The sequence below is a fragment of the Prinia subflava genome, chromosome 1, assembly GCF_021018805.1.
Source record: "Prinia subflava isolate CZ2003 ecotype Zambia chromosome 1, Cam_Psub_1.2, whole genome shotgun sequence".
Taxonomy (NCBI): Eukaryota; Metazoa; Chordata; class Aves; order Passeriformes; family Cisticolidae; genus Prinia; species Prinia subflava.
This window is the reverse complement of record NC_086247.1, coordinates 21,771,924-21,790,150: the sequence shown is the minus strand read 5'-3', so window position 1 is coordinate 21,790,150 and position 18,227 is coordinate 21,771,924. Positions and strand designations below refer to the sequence as shown.

The 18,227-nt window shown below is 35.2% G+C and overlaps 1 protein-coding gene across 6 annotated transcripts in view; it reads left to right on the top strand.

The window, feature by feature from the left end:
* Nucleotides 1-18,227, top strand: part of VPS13B (vacuolar protein sorting 13 homolog B) — a 422,459-nt gene that overhangs the window by 86,752 nt on the left and 317,480 nt on the right. For all 6 annotated transcript variants that reach the window (XM_063390273.1, XM_063390281.1, XM_063390302.1 and 3 more), the window contains exon 17: nt 5,781-5,965. In XM_063390273.1, coding sequence (XP_063246343.1) covers nt 5,781-5,965 — 185 coding nt within the window. The remainder of the gene's footprint in view (nt 1-5,780; nt 5,966-18,227) is intronic.

Here is an 18,227-nt window from a genome sequence, read left to right as displayed (position 1 = left end):
AGCCAGACATGGTTTCCCTTACAATATTAATAGTTACTTAAATGTTAAGAAAAAGGATCAAAACTTTCATTTTTTTAAATTTGATGTGAAACATCAGATTAAGTAGAAATACAGATTTATTGTAGGTATGTAGATGAAGCCTTTGCTCATGTTTTATAAAACCAGCGAACGCTTTCTGGTTGCCAAAGAGGAAAGGTGTGCAAATGGTGACTGAAATAATTTGGGCATTTAAATTACATTCAGGTTTTTCTAAGGCACAATTGCTAGTTTCTAGTAGCAGGTTACCCATTCTGTTATTTTGGAAAAAATGAACTAATCGTATTTTACTGTACAGGATATGAGTAATAACAAAAATCAAATTTTTTTGAACATTTTGCAGGTTCCAGCTTTGCAGTTGGGGACTCTGTATAAACCTCTGGACCCAGCTGTTCACCACTATATTCTTTCAATCACTCTGAGGTGTTGATTTTACAAGAATGAGTTGCTGTTCCTAAAGTCTACAAACTGAAAATATTTCATAGCAGGCCTGTGAACTTACATGGATTGGTTATATTGGTGCCTATGCATGCTGTAAAATAAGGACCAATTCATGTTTTTGTTCAAAAACAGCAAAGAAAACTATTTTCTTTAATGGTATGCCAGATTTATTCAAATATTTCAGCAAGTCTGTATTACAGTTTGTCAGCAAACTGGGTACAACCAAAGTGTATTTAAAAATCATTTAATTAGGACAGATTCATTTTCACTCCATGCCACTACACAGCAAGACTTGCTTGTTCATATTTCCTTAAATTTATTCTGGAACTTGTCCAAGTTCAGCTTTAATGAGTAGCCTATCCTGCTAGTTAGGATTTATTTTCCCCTAGAGAAGAGAGTTTGAATTGGTAGTTTTTTAACCTGTTCAGTTAAATGAACATATGTTCAGAACTGCATCTTAACTCTTGAGTGTAAAGACTTGAGAAATAATTGTTTCTATTGTTGTTGCAGTTCTAAAATGTAGCTTAAGTAGTGTTTTTAGACCCAAACTATGTGCCGTGACTTTTTTAATAAGGTGAAGAGTTTTGATATGAAGTTGCTTAATGCAAATTTAATGATACAGTATAGAACCACAGATATGATTTGGTTTACTGAAAAAATTATTTTTACTTGTATTTTCACTTATTGCTTGAATATATCTCTTGGGTCATAAAACCTGGTTAAATATAGCTCAATACCTTATTAATGATGTATTTTCCATATTAACAGGTGCAGGTTGGTGGCAAACTTACATTTTAAGATCTTTTAAATACATTATTTGTGTTTTAAAACTATTATAATAAATCCTGAATTATAATTGTACTTTCATCACTAGCCGGGTCTAGTTAAAATTTCCTTTAAGCAACATTTGCTGCACACATGGTACAATGCTTCCCCTGCCTTGATTTTTTTATCTATAAAAAAGGATTTATTTTCAACTTCCCATTCCTTCAAACTTATCTGAAAAGGACCAGAAGACTTTATTCCTATGGGATTGTTAAAATACAGTAAGTGTAGAATTTGCATATTGTTAAAAAAAATCATATGCTGTTACTACTCCTGAGGGACAACTTCATGTGAAACTTTTAAGTTTTGAATGTAGCATAGGTCATTACAGTAGCTGTAATATGTATTAGTCGAATAGTCAGACTTTTAAAACAAAATCTTTTGCACTGCTGTATTGTATGCTGTGATTGTCACAACTCTTCAGAGTCCCTCTGAAATACATCAATTTGTTAAAAAAAATGTGTTTAGATGGACTTAGAGCAGAGTCATGTTCATTCTGAAGTTTGCTGAAAAATGTTTTCTACCTTCTTTGTTCTTTCTGAATTTTACATTAGGAAACCTATCTTTTGAAATATTTAAACACTTTGTTCTGAAATACTTAAGTTTTAATCCTGCAAAATATTATTCAGAAATAAGGGGAAAAATACTGAGAATGTTGTGTGAAAGGATAAAAAAAGGAAGAAGTACCAGAAAGGAAAAATGTAACAGTGCACAGTCATGCTGAGATAAATAATAAAGGATTACAGTACATGGCATTAAAAAAAAAGGAATACCAGGAAACAATGTGATGTCACTATGCATTACATTTCTTTCCAGGTAATGCCTGCAAAAGCTTTGCTAATGTGCATAGCTAGTTTTCCAGCTTCAGTTCTGTGTAAAAGAAATGGGTTATATGATCTGTCTAATATTAAGTTTTAAAATAAATTAATTATTATGTATACCATTTTGTTTCACAGGAATGGATTTTCCTAAGTACAGAACGTCCTTTTATACTCCTTTACTCATGCATCCCTATTTTCCGTAAATTGATAGTTTACTGAGTTTGGATTTAAACTCTAGGAAATTCTAAATTTTAGGAAAACAAGTTCAAATTCTAACTCGAGATGAACATCAGAAAAGGTCCCAGAACTGTAATCTCCACCTGTGCTTTTCATGGTCCCCAGAGCTTCTCTTTGAGTGGCTGGACACATATGTGTACATTTGCACAGAGCATTTCTTGTGTATCTCAGGAGCTGAAATAGGACACATGGTTTTCTGTAATTGCTTCCACTGTGATCATGTGTCCTCTTGTGCATTTGTGTGGTAGAAATGGTCAGAATATGTTCCAGGCTCTTTATTCCTTTTGGGTGTCTTGAGTCAAAGTGGTTTTCTTTAGTGGTGTTTTGTTTTTTTTTTTTTGTTTTGTTTTGTTTTGTTTTTTTTTTTTGGTCTTGTTTTTTTTTAAACCAGGCAGCATCTGTCTTTATTTGCCTGACTTAATACTGATATTATTTTTATCTCTCCTTAAAGCAGTTCCAATTTTCAGATTAGGTAATTTTCTGATGTTTAGAAAAATGGTTTTTTTCCATGGATTTTTTGCACCAGCTAAATTCAAATGTGATTGGGTACATTCTTTTCTATAAGTTGTCCTTTTTGTGAGAAGAGCATTTTCAGGAAAGCTTTGCAGTGCAGTGTGTTTAAACCTCAGACTGAAACAGGAAGAGCTTCAGGAGTTTTTTAGATATATTTCTTACAGTTTTGGTGACCTACTGTGCTGCAGTTGATAGAACTGAGCCTGGGATGGGGTCTGGTCGTGCTCCAGAAAGATGTGTATGTACCTGGCTGTCAGCAGGTGAGGCAGGTGGGAGATGCTGAGTTCCCCCAAACATGTCATACCTAACTTCTTTGTTCTGGCTCACTATTTGGTGTTTATGACTCCTATTAAAACAAACAAAATCAAAAAACACCAACCAAATTAGCCTTAATACAAGATCTCTTCTTCGAAGGCCTCTGAGTTTTGATTTTTCTAGCAATAAAGGCTATACCTGTAGGCAGAGTCAGACTTCAAAGATGGATAGATCTATTCAAACAGGAGACCACTCTTTTTGTGGGGGTGTTGTGGAGCATGCTGTATGTTCATATGAAAGAAATTTCTACTACCAGACACAAGGCTGAGTTCTCCCATATAAACATGGAATGTTTTTCCTTCATCCATGTTTTTTTTCTGCAAATGGTATTTGAAGCTGGCAGCATAATTGTGTCATTAGCTTCAAATGAGTTGCAAATCAGAGGCAGTCTTGTTGCTGGTTTCCTCCCCCTTCTCAGCATTTTTGAGACAGGTAATCCTGACTCCAAACTTTATGAGGTTGGAAAACCTCATTCTGAAGAATACTGATTACTATTACAGAAGGTTACAACATCTGTTTTTGTTTGTTCTTTGTCCTTCATCTGTATTTGCATCAGTTTCTGAGAATCTTTGATGAGTACCTTCTTTTGAAAGAATCAGTTTGTGTTTTATTTTCATATTTTTATTTTTAGTGAGAAATAATGGCTGTTGTGGATGGGCTTTAGCTGACACTTTGATCTGTGGTGCAGACATCACAGCTGAAAAGTATTGTAATGTCCCTTTTTAAGCAGTGGGCAGAAACAGTGACCTGCAGAGACAATAAATTCATAATCCTCAGATCTTGAATGACTGGGTCTCTGTTATGTCTACAAGTGCTGTTTTCTTTCGATTTACCTTGTAAGGTTCTAGGCCGTAGTCTTAGGTGTGGACATTTGTTTATATGGTAGGTATCTAACACTGAGCTTAATTCATCTTGATCCAGAGAAAATGGTTTTCACTTACCAACTGTTTGCTGGTATTGACAAGGAATTAAGGGAGGAGCTCTGTTTGGAGCTTGAGGTGAATGCTTCTATGCCCAAGTCTAAATTCAAAGTGATGACATTGTCTTTAGCTGTATCACTGTGTCAACATAGTGGTTGAGAGATACCTTCAGATGTTCAGAATACTTATTTCCAAACCATGTTTCAAAAGTCACAGCTTCATAAGTTTGCAGCTTATGGGCCAAAAGTGTTAGCAGCAGAATATTTTATTAACTCTGCTGCTTCACCTAGAGCATGGTGATCCTGGGTGTGAGAAATGATAAAGTGTTTTTCTCTTCACAGTTGTCTTGGTGAAGGCCCACTCTCCCAGTCAGGTGCAGAATGTTCAAGAAATCTACTCCTTAGTACCAGACTGTTGTGTCAGTTCATGCTGCTAAAGGTTTTAGAATCTGACCATCACAAATGGCCTGCTTCTGTTCTGCAGAGTCTCTGCAGCCAGTAGCTCACATATGTTAGGTCATACAGCTGCTAGCATTTTTTGGTGGGGCCAGATAGGAGACATGGTGTATTATGGCTGTTTCTGAGAGTTCCTTGAGGAAGATTTTGATTTTTTGATCTGAGGAGTCATTGAATGCATGCATGTCTTTACATTTTCAGTCCGTGAGCATTTTGGTAAAGCATGTTTTTTTCAGGGCCCATGGATTTTGTGTACATCTTCAGTAGCTTTGCCTCATTTGAGGTTCTGATTCCCAGTGGAACATTACCCTACTATTTATTTTTAAGGGGCTTTGAACATGTCCCTGAGATGTCCATGTGAACATGTCACATTTCAGTGATGGAGTGGAAGGTGATTAGGGCAAGAATGATAATGTTAAAAACATGATACAGTAAAGGGCTCCAAACTAAAAGGACTGAAGAACCTTTATAGTTTTTTGTTGAATGTAGCAAATCAATCTGTTGCTTTATTTCAGGTAATAGTGTGTAAATTAGGAAGAAAAAGGAAGTTACTGACGTTGCTATAGTTTTTGTAAAACATTCTTGTTGATGGTGGATTATATTGTCACAGAGGAATTTATTTCCCAAACCAATGTCCTTTACTTTGCCCTATTGAATGCCTGTCTGTTCCTGTTGCTCCTCCCCAATTAAAAGGCATTGAAAAACAGCAGAATCATTTAATGAGCTCTGTTAGCAAAACACAGAATGTGGGCTTGTTTGTGTTTTGATGTATGAATATTGTCTATGTATTTTTTGGGTCACTTGCCGTATGTAATTTAGTGATGCACTGTAAGCATTGTAAATGAAAAAAATTGTAACATTCCATTTCTGAACAGATGTTTTCTGTGTTCTTAATATCTGCACAATTTTGAGTAGCTCTTATTTTGGTGGGAGCACATGGAATTGCTTTTATCAAATATTTTAAAATCAAGAGATAATTAGATAAAAAGATACGACTTTTTACTGTCACATTCTGGAGGGAGATAGAAAGTTATATTATGTAACAAGGTCCATTTCAATGTAGAATCAGCTCTTAGAAAAAGAAATCTAATAGGCACACAGTTCCTACCTTACAGACTAACTGCTTGTACTCCAATATTCTGTGACTAAGTTTTAAAATTTTTATTTTTATGTGCTGAAGTAATGATTTTCCTTTTTTTTTCTTTTATTTTAAACAGGACCAAGCGAGCTCATGTCCCACTAACGGAATGCATTTTTGAGCTCCCTAATTTGACAGTACAAGCAACTAGAGCTCAAACCCTTCTGCTTCAAACTATTTATCAGAGCTGGTGTCATCCTGTTGGAAATGTCAGTTCGGTGGTGGTAAATGAAGCTTTACTGAATGAAGTTTTCCAAACTTCAGGTAAATATGTGATGCTTTTGGTGAAGTATTTGTTGTTGTAGAGCAGTGCTAGTGACTGTGCATACAATTATATCCTTTAAATCCAGGTTTTTACTTGTAGTAGCTAACAGACAGAATGGGTTTTGTGTGTATATGGGTATTTATAGCGTATATTTAACATCCAGGATGTAAGTTAAGCCACTCAGCTTCACTCCTTGGCACCATTTCTGGATGCATTTAATTTTCCCATACAGGATAATTTTTCCATGCTTCCCTCATTTGAAACATCCACTTTTGCTACCTTATATGGTACAATGTTACTACTTCAGGATCATTCAGAGGTGAAACTGGATTATTAAGGGCTTTATTAATCAATGACATACATTGAATTCTTTAGAACGGCTGCAGATGTTTCTCATTATTTTGTAAATAAATGTTACTTAACTGTTGTGAAACTGCTGAAGATATGCAAGTGTTGGTGATGATTACATAAATAATGAAACTTGTTATCTGTCATCCTTTTGCTAAACACCCATAGATTCTGGGAATAAATTAAGGATTTTTACCAATTTACAGAGGAAACCAGAGTTTTCAAGTACATGAAGGTCATCCAGAAAATGATTTTTTTTTCTTAGATTTCTATGCAGACTAGAATAATTTAGAGCTGTTTTTGTTTATTTGTTGTGAATAAACCCATAACAAGAATAACAGTTATTTTGGAATATAACATTTCCAGTCTTGGAGAATGTGTTAGGAGAATGATTAAGGTGCAGAAAATTGTGATTTGAAGCAGAGTGGATTAAACCACTGGAAGTCTTTCAGCCCTGTTTCTCTTGATCCTTTCCATTCTTCTTTTTCACTCCTGTTTATTGAAGTTAAATCTTTGTTGATCTAATGTTGCAAAAGAACTGCTGTATTTTTGTGCAACCCTTGGGATAACTGCTTAAAGTGCTTAGGTTTTTCTTCTTTCATGAAAGACACTTTTGTCTTTATTCATTCTGTGTGGGTCACCTGAGAATGGTATTGTGACATTTTATTTTCAAGTTCTGGTACTTGTGAAGGTAGCAGGTTTACAATCCACACCACAGAGAAATCTGAAAATAGAGTTGTTTGATCATTTCAGATGCTCTTAGGGTTTACACAATTTCAAACTAACCTGTTCTATTATTTAGCATGTTTCAGTCCATCAATTCAATGAACTGTGAAACAACTCTGCTAACAGTATCTTTGCAGAATAGAAATCTGGAGCACACATTTCAAGTACTTCAAATAAAGTAAATGAACAATGTAATGCACTTATTTTGATCTTCTCTTGTTCATGGCTTAACGCTTCACCTGGTAAATTTTACAGTTCTGTAGTTGTGCTTGGCATTAGCTAATCTGAAGGCAGCTTTGTGTTCAAGGCTAATGAATGATTGCTGTCAATCCTTTTGTCCAAATTTTTGGCTTGGTTGATTCTGTAAGCCTAGTACCTTTTGTTTGAATACTGTTGTGTAAAATTTAATATCATGCCTTGTTGAAAGTCATCCTTGTAATTAGGGTCAGCTTCTACATACTTTAATAGTAATATGTATGTGTGTAAACCTCTAAAAAAATACTTGACTTGCACAGGGAAGTTGAAATTTAAAGTTTTCTTTTCCTTCTGTCCTTCCATCCTTCCGTCCTTCTGTCCGTCAGTCAGTGAGGAACTTGTCAGTAAACAAGGCACATCTGTTAAACACTTTTACTTACATTAAATTCAGTTTCTCCAACATAAAACAAAAGCTGTTGAATGTTTCTTGGGAGTCCTTGTTTTGGGTTCCTGCCTGCCACTGCATGCCCCAGTGCTCCTTTAGGCTTGTACAGAGTGGCCTTACGTGGCTCATGTGTTGAGCCTGGCAAAGTATTTGGGCTCCCACTCCGGCCACTGTGTCTCTGAGAATCTTTGTGGGTGAACAGATGAGCTTTTCTTGTGTAACCTAAACTCTCAAGGAAAAAATTGCCTTTTTCCCGTGGCATTGTGTTTTCCGTCTGAGCGCAAATTTTTTTTGGCTATGCACAGAAGTAATACTTCAAGAAAAGAGCATTCCATCCCCATGGTGTTGTGCATTAATATCTTTTGATTAATTTCCTACAAATAAAGTATAAATACTTGTTTCTAAATGGCTATTTACTGTCCTTCCTTTTCTTTTTCTGATTATGTTTATATTAAATTGCAGTGTTCTTGCAGGAAAAAGCAACAATATACTCAAAAGATTCCTTTTCCTTCACTTTATCCTATTTTTCAAGGAATCTTTTTCTTGAAATTAATTGCTTACTTTCTGCTGTTTCAAAAACTGTAAACTATATATTTCATGAATACAGCAGCCCAAATTTTCTTCTAAGTTTACATTTTCAATCTTCTAAAAGCCATCTTTGTAACTAATCAGAAATATAGTAGGACAAACAGATATGTCTCTCTCCAGATTTTTCCCCTTTTAAAAGTAAATAAAAAAGCCCTCCATATACATGACATTTCTTGAAAGAAAGAAAGGGCTTATGTATTTTGTCTTCTATTTGTAATGGTCTACTGTTATCCCTAGGTTTCCAGCAAATCTGACTGCTATAGGCAGATCACAGGATTTTATACATTCTTGATACTCAGTGTAACATCATGCTTGTTTTTTAACTGGTGAATGAAATGTGTCCTCCTGTGGAACTGGTCCAGTTATTAGCTACCCACCCAGATTGGTTCTACCAATTTTGAAGTATGCTGTGACTTGAAATTTTTCTTCTCTAGGTAGCTCCTCATATATAGCTAGTCTCCAATGTGGTTGCCATTTGTTTACATAGCCCACAACTTTTTCAACTCCTTAAGTCTGTATTAACTTTTTGTGTGTAATTGAAGACTATTGACTGAAACAGTTGTTGCTGAGCTCTGGATGTCTTTGTTGGGGCTTTGTGCCAGGTGCTGTTGAGTGTTGGGCTTCCTTAACACATCGGTTCAGTATTACTTGAATTCAAAATTGATTCCACAAACATTTGTAACGTCTCAGCCAAGATCTTTTTTAGCAGCCATTGTGCTAAAAGCACAGTTACATGCTTTTTCCAACACAGCCCTCTCTTCCAGTTTTAGAAATTTATCACTGAAACTTATAGTATGGGCTTACAATACAGGCTAAGATGTTCTATAGGAGAGAGAGAGATAAATTAGGGGAAAATAGAAATAAAAAATGGAAAGGAAGGAAAACAGGAGAAAGAGGATCACCTAATAAAAAGGGAAGAGAGTGGCAGAGGAATAAGAAACAAGAAGCAGGTAAAAAGAATTAATGTAGAAAAGCAATAGAAGTTAAGAAAACCAAACATTAATAGGGAGACAAGTACAGATACATGAATTGCAGGAGGGGGGAACCTCAGAGAGGTTCACATGACCATTGGCCCTTTCACCTGCTGTGGAGAGGCTCACGAGGTACAAAGGCCCCTTTGGGAACCTGTTTGCCAGGTAATGGCTGAAAGACCTTCTATGGTTCTAGTTTGAAAAGGGAGCTCTGCACCCTGTGTTTCCAGAAACATAGGAACAGAGTTTATTGCTGGTATCTGGGCTTCTGTCCTAAATTTTCACCTGGAGCAGAAATGTTATCCTGCTCCAAAACTTCTTTCAAAGGTAATTGAGGCTGAAGGTGGTCAAGGGATTCAAAACAATCTCTCTGAACTCTATCCTCTACAAATTCCTTTCGATAATAGACTAGTGGAATACCAGAAGGGGAAGATTGCTTGAAGATTAACACTCTTCTGTCCCCTATATACTTTCCCCCCATTGTTCTTCAGAAACCTTTTCCTACTAGGAGAAAGACACTTTACTCAAATGTTCACTAGTTTGTTATTAGATTGCTGTCTTCATTAGATCATCTAAGAGTTTTTTTTAGAATTAACTTGCCCAAAGGCAAGCTGTCTGAAAAAAAAATATTGAAGTCTCAAAAGCAAGGTGTGTATGTTTTGTTTCTGACAGAATTTAAAAATGAAGTGCCTGTACCACCTAAAATCTGTATTTGTCATATATATTGGTATGGTCTCTTCTCTTGAAACTTCCAGTAAAAGATGCTTACAGTACTGTGATTGATTGAACTCAGAACACTGAAAATGAGTATGTCAAGAAAATGTATGATTTTTACTCCAGAATTTTTTTTATACACATGTTTAAGTATGATGTCTGTCTTATCTTGAGATGATTTAATTCTGCTAAGAGCAGGTTTTTAATTATAAATTATATGGAATTTAGTAAAACTTCTGAAAGCACTTAACTCTCTTCATTGCAAGTATTCCTTTTGTAATCCATATATTTAAATGTCTCGTTGGGAAAAGTTCTTTCTAGGGTTCTTAAAAGTCAAGACAGATTAAAAAGGAGAGATAATATAAACAGTAAAACTTACTACTTGAATGAGTAGGCATTATCATTTAAGTACAAGATTGATACATACTGCCTGAAACAGTTGTGCAAGAACAAAAAGAGTAGAAAATTTAAAATGGATGGGAATACAAGTGACAAAATACAGCATAAGGAACAGAAAATAAAACAGCTGCAAACAGCTTTTTGCTCTTTGTCATGGGTCAAGAAAAAGCATTACTAACTTCTTAATGCATTACATGAAAAATAAAAAAATAGCACAAAAGCAGTCTTCAATCCACATATAACTCTTTGGAAATTTATGTTTTGGCTTAATTTTATAATCCTTTTGGTATACAAGCACAGCAGCATGTTATATGTCAGTGAAATAATGTGAGTTCTTGTGAAACATCCTGATTCTGCATTTCAATCCCTATAAATGTGGAAACAGATATGAATTTGAAATACATCATATTTTATACATAATTTCATGTATAGATGTTAAGATTATTGCAATTAGTATTATTGTACAATTTGAAAAATAAAAGTAAGTGTACAAAATACCAAAAGATTACGAAAATGGCATTAGTTAAGATCTTTCGAAGGTTGAGCATGATTAATCCTATAGAGTAATTTTAGTGTGTATTTTTTCCATTATTTGTTAGTAAGTACCTGAAGCACTCTGTTTCTAACTGTTTCAGCCTGCCAAGAAAATACATACACAGTCACACATGGCTTTAGTTTACTCTGGAAAACTGGAACTTGCTACCACTTTTTCCTTGTCCTGTTCAGGTAGTTCATTATTTTGTTGACAGTTCGGTTCCATTAATCTGGTATTTTTGAGAAAATTGCTTGCAGACCTTACATTTCTCTGCTGAAGGTGATCAAATGGGCATTGAATCCCTCATGTAAATGATGTCTTAAAGTTAAAATAAAATCTATTTTCCAGAAAGTAACTGTAAAACTATTTTATGCAAGATTTCATGTGGGATACCTTAATGGTTGAATAATAAATTTTACCTCATAAAAATGAAATTCAATAATACAGTAGCTTTCTCAGCGCAGTAGCATCTGGTTGAATCTCATGAGAGCCAATATTTTCCAACTCATTAGGATCATGTCGTTCTGTATGTCGTCAACATTGACTTAGCCAAGCTACCTTTACTTACATAACCGCCAAACTATTAAATAGGTCTCTTGTGGAGTGAAGTCAAATATTCCTCTTATTTTGCTTTTGCCTTGGAAGAAGAGAAGAAAATGTACATACTGTAACATTTAAACATCTGGTCTAAACCACATCAGGGTAACAGTGAGGAAAGTAACAGGATTCAGTATTCTTCCCAGGTGTACATATAAAAAAGGGTTGTAGAGCTGCTGCATAGTTCTTTAACCACTTAGGAAAAAGACCAAAATAAGTGACTTGCCTTTCTAATACCCCTGTTTTTAAAACTACTTTTTTCCTCTTGCCTGCTCTCTTGTGACCAAACTCCAAAACACAAAAGCCAGCAAAACCCCAACATTTCGAAGTTTAGAGGTAATGATGGTTGTTGAGCTCTAACTTCCTTGCAACATACTGGCATTTAGTCTCTGTTCCATATAAAAGGACAATTTTGCATTAATTGGGAGGGGTCTGAATTGAAATGTCTGTCTAAAATCAAAGTGTAAGCATGTATTCTCTTAATTGCTTGGGAGTGGCAGGACACAGAAACTTGCACAGTATAAACAGTTTACTGTCTTGTGGAGGTGATTACCACATGTGTCCTCATCCTTCATGTAGGCCCAGAATGAGTGTGCTAATAGTATTATTTTTATATGTTGTGCATTTCTGTGAAACTGGTAGATTATCAACTCTAATTTCAGATGGAAAACCAGCATGAATAAGCACCCTAAGAACTATTTCTTCTTGAGCTTAATTTTTTAAGCTTAATTTAGTTGTGTATAAGGTTTTATTTCCTTTTGTAGTAAACATTTTCAGTGATATTCTTAAGTCATGTACTGACTTGCCATGAAAGGAGATGGGTGGGACATTTTATCATTTCAGTACGTAATCAGTGAGATTTATCTTGCTGAGTATCTGAATAAATCCTCTGCCAGAAGCAATGGCTCTGTTGTGGCCTGAAATGAGGAACTGTCATGTGAACTATGCACTGAAACCAGTAATTATGATTGCCTTTTTTTTTTTTTTTTCCTGGTCTAATTAACATACACTAATAAGCTTTAAAATTGAAACACACAGTATTCTGATGAAAAAATGGTGGTAGGCGTACTTAAGGTATTCATATGAGCTTAACTTTGATATGTAATGTGCTAAAGAATCTAATGTACTTTAAAATCCACATGAGACTTTTAAAATGTCTTTTGTGTTGAAAGTGAATGTATACATACTGTCAACAGAACAGTGAAGGAGAAAAAGAAAAGATAAATCAGTAGGTTGTGAAAGGAATACATGCATGCATGAAATCCATAGCTGTGCATAAATGCATACAAGTTTCTTAAGCGGAATTGTTTCAGAATTGCAGGAGAGTTCAGTTCAGTGTGTGTGTGTTGAAATTAATAGCAAACTCTTGAGTATGTTGGTGGGCTACCAAAAAACCAAGACACCTCAGCTAGAGGCAGCTATAAATAGTGCTCTTACTCCAGAGTCTGTAGTTTATTTGCACAAATAGCAATGGAAGCTGTGACTGAGAGCACCTGTTTTGTTTGTTCAGCTGCTAGTTTGATGCTATTGCTTGTTCTTGTGCTTGGATAGCAATGAGGTAGGCTGCCTTTTTGCCTTGTTCTAGCTGCCAGGTACTGCATCAGGTGAAAAACTCTACAGGGAGGTTGAGATGGTGACTTCTAAGAGAGCAGTAGAGCATGTTGATTCTAAACTACTGAAATTCAGTGTTGCGACAAGAACGCTAGGAAGAACATTAATCTTGAATCTGCTGCATAATAGGAACTGGGAATTTTCTGAGAAGCGCTCAGAGCACACACAAAAGAAAACTTCAGAGATAACAGAAGGAAAGGGCGGGTTTTTTGTGTGAAGGCCCAGAGAACTTGTCAAATTTAGAGTGAACCCAGAAACCATCGGTGGTTGATGATATAAGAATAAATCATGAATGAGGTGGCCATAGTGGTTTTTTGACATCTGTGTTTTTTAAGAAAAAGGTTCGTGCAGAGGTGTTGCAGTAGAAATACTGATACCAGTCACTGCCTTTTCCTGAACACTGCTCTTCAGAGGAGCAGAAGAAAGCTATTTCTTTGTACCTGGGAAAAAATAATAGGGTTGTCAGAAAATTCAAGTTGGAAAGATCTACAGGAAGTCTCTGCAGTTCAATCTTCTGCTAAAATCAGTCAATTATGGGATCAGACTGAGTTCTTTAGGGCTGTACCCTGTCAGAACTGAAAACCTCCAAGGGTAAGAACACCTATCCTCTGTGCAGTCTGTGCCACTGCTTGACTCTTCTCATGCTGAGAAAGGTTTTCCACCATTCCGGGCAGAACCTTTCATATTTCAATCTATGACAATTGTCTTTCATCCTACTGCTGTTCACTTCTGCTTAGAGCCTTCATCACAACTTTCTCATACATACAGGAATGCTGCTAATATGTCAGGTGTGTTACTGCTGGTTTTGGTCTTACTAAACCAAAACTACAGCTGAGAAATCCTGACTAGTTTTAACACTCTGCAATAGTGACTCTGAAATACTTTTCCTGTTCTAATTCTCCTGCCAACTAGATTTAACCAGAGAGTCGATGCATCAGTACATACAAAATAAATCATCCTATTTTTTGATTAGTAAATATACTGATGTATGATATGAATTAATTCCAGCTTAAAATATCACTCTCTGCTGGTTTGATATTTTAGGAAATTCCCAAAGTCAGTATGTCTCTTTTTGCCCTTCTGAATAAAGAATCCTGTTTTGTGGGACACTAGTTTGTGTAGTGAGATAATCTGAAAGGAAATGGAAATGCATACAGGTGGTACAGTATAAAGAAATGATTGTAGTTTATGGTCATTATAGTACAATGTTTCCTGTTTATGGTTTCATTAGACATTTTTATTATGTTTACTTATTTCTTTTTATTTATTGAAACAACTTGAATCACTTTAAAAGAATTTGGAATGCCTTATAGTGCATATCTTCCTCCTTTTTATTCAGAATGAAACATTTCAGTTTGGAAAGGAACAGACTAATTAGAGGTTTTGATCTTGATGAAGCAAGAAATAGCAAGGAATTTTTTAGTGGAGTAGATTATTAAGGAATGTGAATGATATGAGAAAATAGTAAAGATAACATTGAAATATTCCTGTGAGGAACTTATCATAGTAAAAATGCATTTATTATAGTAGTAGTTTTTAGGAAGGAAACTGCCAAGGCATAATCAAAAGTAGATTGGTTTAAGAATAAGCAACTATAAAACATGGTAGCAGCATGTTTTCTGTTTGCAAATATGTAATATTGGCTGCTGACCTTGAATAGCAAGTTTATGTAATATATGTAGTCTTGATCAAATAAAAGTTGTACTGAGTTGAAGTCATGGGATGGATCCCAAGTGTTGGACTGCTGTTTAAAACTTTTTAGTGTCTACAATACTAAGAGTTAAAAAATATTAGTATTCTTTAAAGTTTCGTTTATGGAATAAACTCCAGTGGATGGTGTAGGAAACTACTTTCCATTTGTGAGAGTATTTTGGTTCTTGTGGCAAAGTAAGATGATAAATACCAATGGTATTCTTGCCACAGAGATACCAAATCATTACGTACTGCAATAGCAATTTTTAGTCTGATGTCCCATGTGATTTCTTATTACAGTAAATCAGGCTTTTTAAAAAGATACATATCTTGTAATTATTTTAAATCTAGTGATTATAGATCCAAATCCCATTTTTTAATTGCATGGATATTCAGGAAAAATACATTCTTCTCCAGGAATATATCACACGGGAGAGTTGTTAAGCTGTTAAAAATGCAGACTGTATGAGGAGTAATTATTGTATTTTTGCAGTCAAGAATAATGTTTTTCCTATGTGTCTAGTCCGCCTCATAGTCATAGAGTATAATTAATACAAGGTATATGTAATGTGTTAATGGTAAGGACAGAAAGTATATTTTTACTGGAAAATACTGAGCTTCAATTATAGCAACTCTTTTGCCTATTAATTTTTCACTTAGAATTGTATCTCTGAAGGCAGGCAGTTCTTTTGGAGGAATATTCTACCAAAAGTAGAAATACACAGTAACATAAAAAGGTAGTAATGATAAGGGAAACAAAGTCAGTCAAATATCAGGTTCTCAGAAAACTATAGTAAGCAAGAAAACTCTTAAATTAACGTTTTACAGTTTTGATTTTGCTGTTGGAAGGTACTTATTAAGGAGCTAATATAGAAAGTGAATGTCCCTTCTGTTTGTGTGAAGCATAACAGGAAAATTAAAAATGCCACAGGCAGATGTAGCTGCTTTGATTTTGCTGTGAAGTGTTGTACTGCTGTAGGCAAACTGTATTATTATAAAGGTATGTATCACACTATGTGAAACACTAATCAAAATGTTGCATTCTAAGGAGATGTCAGAGGTCTCTGTGTAACCACAGCTCCTGGATTCTGGGATCTTTGTATTACGTGAAATAAGAGCTCTTGTACTTGTGAAACATTCTCCAAAACATGCTTTGTAACAGAACTACTGGCTATTCAAAGAAAGTAGTCAGAACTATTTCCAGAAACACCTTTGTTTTAGTTGGAGATCATCTAAATAAGCAAAGTCCCTAGTCTGAGCTTAGTTTCTTTCTTTTATGACTATATCAAGTTCAAACCAAATGTGTTTTGCTTTTTTTTTTCCTTTGTTTTGACTGTAGCATGCTAAATCTAAATATTACACTGTCTAGATTAAATAAATCTAGATATTACACTGTCTTACATGGATTTCTCCCAGTTTGATGCTGTGGCTTTGTTGCTGCATCTTGCTCATGCTCTTTTCCGACTCTTACTGTATTTTTCTCAAATCCTGTGATAGTCAGCTCTTTTCTTCATTGAACTTCTTGGTTCCAGTCTTTATCCATTCTCCTTTTGATTTGCCTCTTTTTTCTTCTTTATTACACAAGTGGGGACATGAACAGTGAGGTATGGATAGAATTGTCTCTTGCATGGTAGTTTCAAATGTTTCTCTCATTAAAAATACTTTCTCTGAACTGGGATTTATGGTAACCATTTTCCCCTCCCCCCATCGGTTGTTGCAGGGCAGGGGAGTGACTAGAAAATACAGAAATGAAGAAGAAATGCAAGTCTCAGCAACTGTTATAGGAACGTTATAAATCTTGACTTTCAGAAAGGGTGTTCCTATTGTAATTCCAGTAATTATTAAAATTTTCCAATTGGAAGACATGGACTCTTTTTTCCTCAACCTGCTGCTGGAAGAAGAAAAGCTTAATTGCTCTAAGGGGTGTGATCATGTTGAGAAGCTACATCTAGTTTTTCAAATGAATTGTTCCCACAGTGGAATCATATTGTAGACTGTCTCTGTTTTCTGAGCTAAGTGAATACTGGATGATTTAGAGCCAAATGCAAGAATTCCAACATTATAGAAGCCAGCCATCTTGACACCTCTGATGGGACTTGGGGTTCCCTTTATATGATTGCTTGGGTTTTACCTGGCTTGTGTGACATACCTCAATTGGATATAGCACTTCTGTTATGTCAACTGCTTTATTTTTGCATTAGTTATCATTTTTCATTCTATATGTAAGCTCAGATTTGCAGTGTGGCTGAATACCAGGTATTTTAGTTGGTGGAATTACTGGAGAAAGTTTTCAAATTAATAATGATTAAAAATACTTCTAAACTAATCACTTGCTTTGCTACAAGCCAAGATGGCCAAGAAGAGTTTTCAAACTGACTGATAGCTTTCCTAACTATTTTAGAAAGTCAAAGAGTCTATAAGATTTCCATTTTCAGCTGTCTCCCAGAATATTTTCCTTTTTGTTGTCTTTTCAAAGAAAATCTTTCAGGAAAAATCCCTTTTTTGCTGTCTCAGTATCAGCCTATTCAGTGTGAACTCAGTGGCTTGTAATCAGAAGCTATCTGGTGTCTTTTGGTTTTGGTGTGGATAGCAAAAAATACATTCTCCAGATGTGGTTGTGCCTGTTGTTTGATGGATGGGTCCATTCGGCTTTCTTATTTTGTGTTGTCTGATATTTTGGCTTTTGATGGACTACACTAAATTCTATTCCTCTCCTTGAATGATCGTGTCATCTCAGAAACTCAGACCTCAATTAAATTTTGAGATGCAGAATTACTCTTTCTTCAGTACCTTCAGATTTGTGAAGAATAAATTAGTCATCCATCTACACTGAGTTCAGTAAGAGAAGGTAAATAAGAACTTGGTTTAATTGTTTGCTTGATAAAAGGGAAATTTTCAAACTTCTGCACTTCCCAAAGATGACTAGAGTTAGAAAATAAGATGGAAGTTTTCTGAGAGGAACTTTGGATATCACAAGAACCTGTTGCAATTTGTGATCAGATGTGAATCTATTTTTATCATGTAGAACAGAGAGGAGTGGCAGCCTTGCCTTCCAAAAGGGCACTTCTCTTGCATGAAAAATGTGCAAAAGCAAAACAATTCTTTCTGTTATAATCTGCTACAAGGAAAGGAATTGGGAAGAGGGATGATGATTTCTTTTATTTATGTATTTATGTATTTATTTTCTAAACTGGTTGTACTATTGTTCATGCTTCCCAGGTTTTAAATGTAGTTTTTTGAGTGCTCGACAATGAATATTGCTGGTGTAAGTAATTATGACTGTCCTTGGTATGCTCTGTCAGTAAACGTCCGACTGGCAGGTTTACAATTGTAGAGTATACAGTGTAGAACACCTCTTAGATATCTCTTGTACTTAATCTTTTTGCAGATTCTTTTAGTCACTCTTGCTTTTAAAGAACATAGTTTCTGTGTGTATTCAA